The sequence below is a fragment of the Diplotaxodon limnothrissa genome, linkage group LG5 (genome assembly GCF_057381915.1).
Source record: "Diplotaxodon limnothrissa isolate DT_005_m linkage group LG5, D_limnothrissa_male_GT1.1, whole genome shotgun sequence".
Taxonomy (NCBI): domain Eukaryota; kingdom Metazoa; phylum Chordata; class Actinopteri; order Cichliformes; family Cichlidae; genus Diplotaxodon; species Diplotaxodon limnothrissa.
The window spans coordinates 654,002-664,213 of record NC_140600.1 but is presented as its reverse complement, the minus strand read 5'-3'; the positions used below and the strand labels follow the sequence as shown (position 1 = coordinate 664,213).

General features: G+C 40.3%; 1 protein-coding gene across 1 annotated transcript; it reads left to right on the top strand.

The window, feature by feature from the left end:
• The first annotated feature begins 1,264 nt into the window (after positions 1-1,264).
• On the top strand, positions 1,265-9,282 carry LOC146631398 (acidic mammalian chitinase-like). The gene is made up of 11 exons (XM_085353652.1): positions 1,265-1,313; positions 2,968-2,997; positions 3,119-3,323; positions 5,626-5,682; positions 5,772-5,937; positions 6,410-6,534; positions 6,683-6,806; positions 8,259-8,441; positions 8,614-8,730; positions 8,853-8,979; positions 9,074-9,282. The coding sequence occupies exons 1-11, from the start codon at positions 1,295-1,297 to the stop codon at positions 9,280-9,282; spliced, it is 1,362 nt and encodes a 453-aa protein (XP_085209778.1). The 5' UTR covers positions 1,265-1,294.
• The last annotated feature ends 930 nt before the right edge of the window (positions 9,283-10,212 follow it).

Here is a 10,212-nt window from a genome sequence, read left to right as displayed (position 1 = left end):
TCTGACCACCACCAGTAGGCAACGGGTGAAGTGTCTCGCCCAAGGACACAACGACCGAGACTGTCCAAGCCGGGGCTCGAACCGGCAACCTTCCGATTACAAGGCGAACTCCCAACTCTTGAGCCACGATCATCCGATAACATGATAGATGTAGATTAGCATCTTGTTACTGTGCAGTGTTCTGCTGTGAAAGATTCAGTTCTGATAATCATCTGATCAGAATTGTTTTAGTGACAGACCTATAGATCACTAAGCAGATATTTTTAATGTTGTGCCTGATTAGTGACATACACAAGGAAAAACGTCAACACAAAGCAGATTCCAGTGATTGCATTCCATGCATAGTCCACTGCTGCTCAAACATTTAAGAAATTCATATTTAGGCTGCTTGCTTAAAGGTTAAGGATAGCTAACTGTACTGTATGTAGTTATTTTATATACAGCTGGATATAGCTGTATTTTGTGACTTTTAATATAAATCTATCCTTGTTTTAACTCTACTTTGAATTAATTTGTAATGTGTAACTACAGCTCTCATGTCTTTGCTGTGGATATTCATGCTCACCCGGAGATGAAAGCTAATAGTTTTGAATTCAATTCAAACAAAAGTTGCCTCAAGTCACTGTACTTCTACAATAATAGAGCAGTGTATTATTGTAGGGTTTGTTTGATGATCATTGGTAAATTCCAGTGACTAAGTAAAAGCTGATTACAGTTATCATTGTGATATCAGTTACTTATCTAATTGGGTCAAATTCTTAACTGGGCTTGGCAGGTCTTACTAGAAGGGGGTGGGGGTGGGGGATTATTAGGCACATCAGACTCCCACCACTCTGAGCTCTTATCAGCTGCACTTTGACACCTTCTATTAGTCATTAGGATGATATAAATCTGACCCACTCAAACAAGCTCTCAAATCTGCTTCAGTTCTTCTTGTCAAACGGTAATGAGATCATCATTGTTTTTGTCTGGTTTGGTTGCTTGTAGTGCATTTTATAGTAGCTACATGTAAGCCTAAAATTAAAGATAAATTAGTTATTAGGTTTTTTTATTATGTATGTTTTAATAATTAATTGTTACAAGTGCATCAAAGTTTAATCTAAGTTTTGTCCGTTTGTAAAACGCAGTCTGTAAAATTTTGCTCAAGTGAAGCTTAGCTAGTTAATTAGCAAAAAATGTTTCTGTGACAGCACTTAAAGTCTGATTTTGTTACTTGTGTGCCAGTGAATGAAACTGATTCACTCATTTGGAAGTTCACTTCTACGAAAGGAAACCCGTGGAACCTGAAAGCAACATGGGGAAACTCCTCATAGGTAAATTTCATTAAATATTACATTCATTTATTCATCCATTTATACAATAGTTGTCCTTTGTTTATTTATTCAGAAGTAGAGCATAAGGAGAAGTTAGTAGTTTGAGAGGTACAGGTTAAATATGGTTTGGCTGAAACAAACCACATTTGACTATTTTATGTGCTGAACGGTTCAGAGTATGACCCCTGTTTGTAGTCCCAACATGAGCTGGTGGAAGGTGTCCTAGCTGAGGACTTCATTTTCCTGCTCAGGACAATAACATAAAGACTGAGGAGTGTGACTCGGAGCGCAGTATTCCAACAGTATCCTGTTATTAGACTGGAGGCAGCTGACAAGTATTACAAGTATTGGGTCTGGTCAGCCATAACTGAACAAAATTGGGGGGGGGTTCGGTGGCAGGCCCCCTGGGGTGGATGAGTTTCTCAAGGTGGGAAATTGAGACGCGTATTGGTCTGGCATTGGCAGTGGTTCATGTTTGTTGTGAGGCAGAGACAGATGGGCATGAAAGCGATGCTGTTCATTTTACTGGTCAGGCTACATTCCTATTCTCAACTCTGTCCGTGAGTAAAACTGCCTCAAAGAAAGAGTTAAAAATGTGACATAAATAGACTTCCTCCATTGGGTGTCTGACCTCAACCGTGGAGATAGGGTGTGGACCTTGGAGGCCTTTCGGGAGGGGCTCAGAGTAGAGTCCCTAGTCCCCCAGTGTCATGAACTGGCTGTGTGGAGGCAGATGAGGACCCAAACGCAAAACTCACGGAGACAAAAAGCTGAACTCAAAATCACTGCTTTATTGCAGGCTTCACAAAGAAACAGAACTAAACTGGGAATGCTAACTGAGGACCGAGGGAACACAGAAAAGCACAGAGGTTCGGGGAGGAGACGTTGACGACGCGAAACCGAACTGAGGGAGACATGCACATAAATACACAGAGGGTTAACGAGGGAAGTGGGAGCACACAGGAAACACAGCTGACACAGATAATCATAACAAGACACGGCAGGAGTAACACAACACTGACGGGAGACTGTCAAAGTAAAACAGGAAGTACACAGAGGTGCAGACAGGAGGAGAGAGAGAGACAGGAGAGCACAGGCATAGCAGGCTGGGGAAACATGGAATAAAACACAAGGAGGGGAGACGAGGGCTCACAGATACACAGGGGAAATCAAATAAGGAACAACTTAACAGAGCAACCCAGGACCCATGGCCTAAATAAAGAACAAAATACAAAAATACATGAAAACTAAGAATGCTGGGCCAACATGGCCCAGGATCATGACACCCACATGAAAATGAGCAAATTGAAGTTATTTAGGCGTCTGATTAGGATGCCTATTTGGTGTCTCCTAGGTGAGGTGTTGCAGGAATCTAGGCTTCAGGACAGACCCTGGGTATGCTGGAGAGATTAAATCTGTCAGCTCCCTTGACAAGCCTCGGTGTTCCCACACAGAGCTGGAGGAAGTGACAGGGAAGGGAGAGGTCCTGGCATCTCAGCTTGTACTGCTACTTAGACTGCTGCAACCTTGACACGATTAGGCAGCAGAAAAATGATGGATGGAGTTTGTGACATGATCTTCTGTATTCTATGTTGTCTCTAAGTTTTATAGTTTCTAGGTAACCTGATTTACTTTTTTTCCATCTCTTTCTCAGCTCTGGGCATTCTATTCATTCTACATAATGGTAAGTATTTCATTTCGTTGTTCTCGTGACAATGACAATAAAGTTTCTGATTTGTATTTAGTGATCGAGTCATCTCATCACCATGATGGTTACAGAGAAAACCGAATGTGTCTTCCTTCAGTTTCATCTAGTAAGCTGGTGTGTCATATGACCAACTGGGCCCAGTACAGACCAAGTGCTGGCAAATTCACTCCAGACAACATCGATCCCTTCCTGTGCACCCATGTCATCTACGCTCTGGCCACCATTAACAGCTTCAACCAGATCAGCCCCGTTGAGTGGAATGATCCGCAGCTGTACAGCAGCCTCAACAGCCTCAAGAATGTGTGAGTTTGCTCAGTCATAGAGTCAGACTGGGCACCAATGTTAATTTAGACAACTACGACAGTCACAGTAAAGAGAAAGTAGACCCACTTTAAGAGATGGTTGATGTTACAGAAGAGATAGGCTGAGTTGGAGGCAGGTGAGTAATTGCAAATCAAAAGTATGGTTGTTTGGTTGGGTGAGGAGAAATAAGAAACCTCTTCTCTGTAAAACAAAAATGGAAGCATGACTTAGCTCAGCAAAACAGCATCTGAACAAACCACAACTTCTTGATCATTGTTCTCTGAACAGACAAGACCAAAGTGCAAATGTCTGGCCAAAATGCATGGCGCCACGTTTGACAAAAGCATTTTAGCGTATTAGTACAAAGACCAAGCTCAGCCATGCTTGACAGTTGGTATGAGGTAGAGGGGTGATAATCTGGGCTTGTTTTGCAGCCACAGATTCTGGTTACCTGGTCATTGTGTCAACCATGAACTCCACTATGTAGCATTATACAGTCAATTATGAAGCACGAAGGCAAGTCTACAACAGAATGGTTGAATGGTGCTCTATCAGCTTTTCAAAGATTAGACTTCAACCTGATTACAGTTCTGTGCCGGACCTTAACCTGTTGAACCCTGATGCCCCTGGTACTGGGAGCAGAGAGGGAACATTTGCTTTCATGGGCTGTGCCACCAGGTCTGTTGTTTAAATGTAGACATGTATGGTATCCACAGAAACGTTACAATCTCAGGTAAAACCTTACAAACCGTTTCTATGATCACCAATAACTGCTATTCAATACCTAAGAACTTTCCACTTTCATAGATGGTACCATTTGTACCAAATTGCAAAACACTAGATATATATTTAATTAAACCTCTGCAACATTGCTCTGTTTCATTTCAGTAGCATTGATCTTTCTGCAGGTAATGTCCATATTTTGATTCTTTTTGGTGAGACTTAATCAGTTCATTTAAGGTAAATGTACTGATTCTTCTGTGGTGCTTATCTACTCTCCCAGAGCGCTCAAAGCGCTTTTTGGGCATGTCATCTTCAAGCAGGAGCCTCAGAATAGCCCTGGAATTCAAAAGGTTAAGAAAGCTGTGCGTAAACACTCGCAACCTCAATGAATTCATGCAAAGTTGCAAAGAAATAGTGAATAAGAGCCAAAATTAGTCCACAATAATGTGAGAGACTGATGACATCATGCAGTTATTGCTAAATCCTGGGGTGCACCTAGTTTTCACACACCACTTCTGCACTTTGGCTCAGATTTTTTGTGTTTTATATGATGATATGGTGTAATATGTGAAGTGTTGTTGTTAATCTCATGTTGTGTTCATCCAATTTTAACACCTGTTAAGAGAAATTTTTTTATTATGTCCAAATATGTCAAACCTTAGAAGAAACAGAAGTGCATTTTTTTCACCATGACTGTATCTGTGATCTCTAATCCCATCCCAACATTTTTTCATTATTTAGAAATAATTAGGATGAAAGTAAATAACTTATAATAAACAAAGGAGTCTTTCCAGGATCTTAAACTACACATGAGCATGTTTTTGGATGAAGAACATCAAGCAAAGGTCAAACCAGTGACAAATTAGAACCCTCGACCCAGAAACATCAAGCCTCAGTGCCACTTTTTGACAGATTTTCTTTTCATTTGCATCAGTATCAGGTCAGTAGTTTGATTATGGCAAAAGTTAAGTTACAATCCGAGTTAGCTATTAAGTGGTGCTAAGATTTCAAAAGGATGGCAGAGAAAAAGTGTGCAACAAAAAGCTTGGATTACAGTAGGATCTATTTGTAGAAAGCAAGTAATTGAGCTGGACATACTGGCAATATGACAGAATGTGAGCATCAGTGTGTTAAAGCAGCATCTGTATTTATCAGGTATTTAACCACCAAATGGAGCAAAAACAGATTTTCCCATTCAATTTTATCTAAATGGAGCTACCACAATATTTATCATTATCATGGTGTACCATCTAAATGCATCAGAAAACCTCTATAATTATCACCCAGTCCTACTGCAACCAGCCAGGGCTTCCAACCTGCTTCTGCCCTTTTCGGTGGATTGTTCAGGATTCTGTTATGTGCAGAATCCTTTTTCAGATCTCATTAAAATGTTGAGCAAAAAATAAAATAAAATTATAGCTAAGAATATTATATATATATAACTGTATGACATAAGCCATTATTAATTCTCCAGGCAACCCATGGCTGTGAAATACACAGTCATCGGGAGTATAAATGGGGGTAAAGTGTTCTTGAATTATTTAAGGTCCTGTCTTTTCTCTGCCTCTCTATTACCAGCAACCCTGCTTTGAAGACTCTGCTGACTGTTGGAGGAACGGTCAATGGAGTCAGCCCGTGAGTTCCATCTACACCAGTTCTCATATTTTCGTATCTATTTCAAAAACCTTCCTTTATTACGGTTCTTTTTCCCTGCATTGCACCAGATTCATTGCTATGGTTGCCAGACCTGAGAGTCGTGCAGCCTTCATCAGTTCTGTTATCAGTTTCCTTCACACCCATAATTTTGATGGGCTAAACCTGGACTGGGAATATCCTGGACACAATGGCAGCCCAGTGGGGGACAAAGAGAAATTTACTCTACTGGTCACGGTAAACACAGCTCACATTGTCCTTAAATTTTCAATACAATACTAATGTATTATAATGGTGTATTATTTTTGTATTGTAATGTTTATCCTTCTTAAATGTTATTATATGTTATCTGTCATTAACTAGTGCATTGCAATTTTGTTACCAGAAAAGTCAGCCAATCCTGTTAAAATAGAGTCTATATACCTTTATGTAGGGCCCATATAGTAAACCTCACAAAGACATTAAATAAAATGTGGCCCAGGCCATACTGCATGTTTGTTTCTTTTAATGCAGTAGACTAGCACAGTGCGGACACATTAAAATCTATCAATACATGATCATATTACAGTATTTGGTCTGTTTGTGCTACTGATATACCTAATGGCATTAGATACGGTTTCTTGATTCAACTCCTCTGTTGTTAATGATGCCAGGGTGTGACCGATGAAACTAACTGGATCTAAGTTGCTTTAGTTTGGTGTGTCTATAGGAGCTGGCCAAAGCCTTTGAGGATGATGCAAAAGACAGCGGGAGGAGTCAGCTGCTGCTGTCGGCCAGTGTTGCTGGAATCCGTCAGACCATTGACAGAGCATACGAAGTTAACAAGATTGCACCGTAAGTTTAAGCATGTATGCGCATTTTCAACAAAGTAACACCAATCCATAAAGTAGGTGTCGTGTACTGAAATAGATATATCACTATTACTCATTTCAAATGACACAAAACCCCATTTTACATTTACTGTTCAATAAAAACCCAACAGACACTTTGACTTCATCAACATCATGACCTATGACTTCCACGGACACTGGGAGGCAGTAACTGGACACAACAGCCCTCTTTACAGTAGCTCTGCGGACCCTGGTTCACAAATTCATTACAATATAGTAAGAAACACACCAACACATCTACATCTTTCACTGTGTTCATGTGGATGAATAATAATGAATACTGATTTCATAATAACTGTAAAAAAAAAAACATTTTTAAATGTGAAATTAAAAAAGGATTTTTCATACTGATGAGAAAAAACTGGAAACACTAAGTACAGTACTGCTGCACTTAGTGACCAGTACCAACATTTTGTAGTACTAGTGCTAGACAGTCTCACAGAAACAGAAAGTAGCACAGTAATACACAACTGAATGGCAACATGTTTTTTTTTTCACATTTGTCACACTTAACTGTTTCGGATTATGAGAACAAATGTTATAATTATACAAAGATAATCAGAGTAAATACAAGACATAGTTTTAAAATGATGATTTCATTCATTCAGAGAAAAAAGCTATCGAAACCTACCTGAAAAAAGTAACTGCTCTCTAAACCTAACACCTGATTGTGCAGCCAAAACTGCACTCCAGCATTTGCAGTAACTAGAAATGACTCTTTCACCTGGAGGCCCAGGTCAGCCTACTCTTTAAAGAATTGTTGTAATTCAGCCACATTTGTGGGTCATTTGTATTTAAGGCCTGACTTTGATTAGGCCACTAAAAACCTTTTGTTTGTTTGTTTGTTTTTTTCGTTTGCTTTCAGATAGATATGATTTGAATTACTGCGTCACAGTTCCTTTAATGGTATGTTCTAATCTCTTAGTAAAATATTGTGGTCGGTGCTACCGATTGCTGCACTGAAGTCCAACTAGAACTAAACTAGATTCGATTAATGATTAAGGAAAGAGGAATTCTGGAGCAAGCTGGATGAAGTGGTGGAGTATGCCCCCTCGGGGGAGAAAGTGGCGATTGGAGCAGACTTCAGTTGAAATGTAGGTGAAGGGGACAAGGTGATGAGTAGGTGTTGGGTAGGTATGATGTTAAGGAGAGAAATGGCTGTAGGGAACATGTATAACAAGAAGAGGGAGGAACATAAGGTGGCATATGAGTGGAGGAAGGTGTATAAAGGTGGACTGCATCTTATACAGAAGTTACAGAAAGAGATAGGACACCACTTTGCAGTGTCCTATCTGCCTTAGCCAGGCAGAACTAGATAGCGTTGTATAAGATGACTTTGAGATGAAGAGGAAACAGGTGAAGGTAGTGCCAATGATTAAATTGTGGAAGTTGAACAACAGAGTTCATAGAAGAGTGGTAAGGAAGAGACTGGGGACGTACAGATGCAGTGCTTGTGGAAACTGCTATGAAAGTGTTTCGTGGACAGAATCAAGAAAAAAAAAAATATATATATATATATAAAATATATGTATGTCTTACAGCTTCTCTGTCTAACTGATCTCTAAAGGAGATTCAGAGAAACAGGTAAAGCTGGTAAAGAAGTAATAAATTCTGAAGAATTTGGTACAGATTTACAGTTGAAATGAAGTTTCCTTTCCTTTTTTGTAGAACTCCTCTGTATTCTATTGGATATCCCTGGGAGCACCATCTGGAAAGCTGCTGCTAGGTTTCCCTACTTATGGAAGAACCTACCATCTTAGCAGTGGGGCAAATGGCCTGGGAGCACCAGCTAATGGCCCTGCAGACCCTGGACCCTACACTCAAACTGCTGGATTCTGGGCCTTCTATGAGGTACAAAAGGTTCTTAAAAAGCTCTGATTGGTATATGCTAAAAGTCATCTATTCCTCAAAATATCTATTATTACCCTTGACTAACATCTGTGGGCAATTATATACAGCTATAGAGTATCACTATCACAAATTCACTGTTATCTGATGTAGGTCTATGTGTCCCTCTTATCAGATCTGTGACTTCATTAATACTGCTAGTGTTGGGTGGATCTCTGAACAAGAGGTTCCATATGCCACCTATGGGAGTTCCTGGTTGGGCTATGATGACAAGCGCAGCTATTCTTCCAAGGTAAAGAATTTCTGTGCTAAAACAGGAAGAGCTATGCTTTTTATTCATTTTTGTTGTGCTCTATTGAATTGTACCTGTAATTATTCTAAGAGTTCTTGCTTCCTTATATTGCTGTCCTGTAGGTTCAATGGATGACTGCCAACAACCTGGGAGGCGCCCATGTGTGGACTCTGGATATGGATGACTTCAGTGGATACTTCTGCTCAGCTGGCACATATCCTCTTATCAACCACCTCAGAATGTTGATGGGTAATTACTGTAAATTAGCTTCACTAACTTAGATTTGATTTTAAAAAATCTCTTGCTGTGTGCAACTTATATTTTTTCATGTCTCATTGTGCAGGCTTTACGCCAAAGCCCACCACCACTCCACGCCCTACCACCACTAGGGACCCAAGTGCTGACTTCTGCCGTGGCCGTCCTGATGGGTTATATGAAAACCCAGCTGACAAAACCACCTTCTTCCAGTGCTTCCAGGGAAACACCTACCTGCACCGCTGCCAGCCTGGCCTCATCTACTGGGACTCCTGCAAGTGCTGCAACTGGCCCTGAGCCACAGAAACATAAACTACAGAGCACAACATAATAAATGTTTAAGGCAATCGGTAATGTTTCAGTAAGATCTTTTCACAGCTCATGCTAAAACATCCTGGGTTTTAGCAGGAACAGAATATACGGTGGCGTGAGAAATTGTTCACTTCTTGATTTCTATTTGTTTTTTTGTATGTTTGTCACACTCAAATGTCTCAGATCGCTGAACAAATGTTCAAAATGTTCAACATTTTTAGGGTTGTTTATTATTATTAGGGGGAAAATACAAACGTACATGACCCTGTTTGAAAAAGTGATGCACCCCCCCTCGATTGCAGTTGCTGCTGCTAAAAGGGTGGCCCAGTCAGTTATTAGGTTTAGGCAGCAATCAGTTTTTGTTGTTCACTTGGTTGGCTGTTGTAAAGGGGTTTCACTTGACCATGGAAATGATTCTGTGATCATCCACCTCTGTTATCTTCTGTGGAGGTCCAGGTCTTTTTGTGTTGCGCTTTCCTTCTTTCTCAGGATGTAACATTTTTCCAGGATGTATCATCAAGCTGTTTTTGCCACTTCTAATATTGTAGCAATTTGTCAGATGTATTTTTTTTTGTTTTAAGGATGGCTTGTTTCAGCTACATGTAGAGCTTCTTTTGTCTGTTTACAGAAAACCTTCCAAATGCAGACACCGCACCTTATATCAACTCCAGGACTTTATCTTCTTAACTAACTGATAAAGGCTATTTCATGGGCAGGTTTGGGCAATTCCTTCATTATGTCATTGAGTCAACTGTCCATTTACTTTTGGTATCAGACAAGCCCCAGATGCAGGCGATATAAAGATGCCTCTGTGAGAAATCAGTGCATAACAGCAGGCTGCAAGTTGCTAGCAGGCAGAGCATACATGCAACACCATAACGAAGTAGCTGCATAGTATACAGGAACATCCATGCC

Coding starts and splice junctions, on each gene's coding strand:
- LOC146631398 (XM_085353652.1), top strand. Junction 6,535..6,682: donor GAAGTTAACAAGATTGCACC/GTAAGTTTAAGC, acceptor AAAACCCAACAG/ACACTTTGACTTCATCAACA. Junction 8,731..8,852: donor AGCGCAGCTATTCTTCCAAG/GTAAAGAATTTC, acceptor GCTGTCCTGTAG/GTTCAATGGATGACTGCCAA.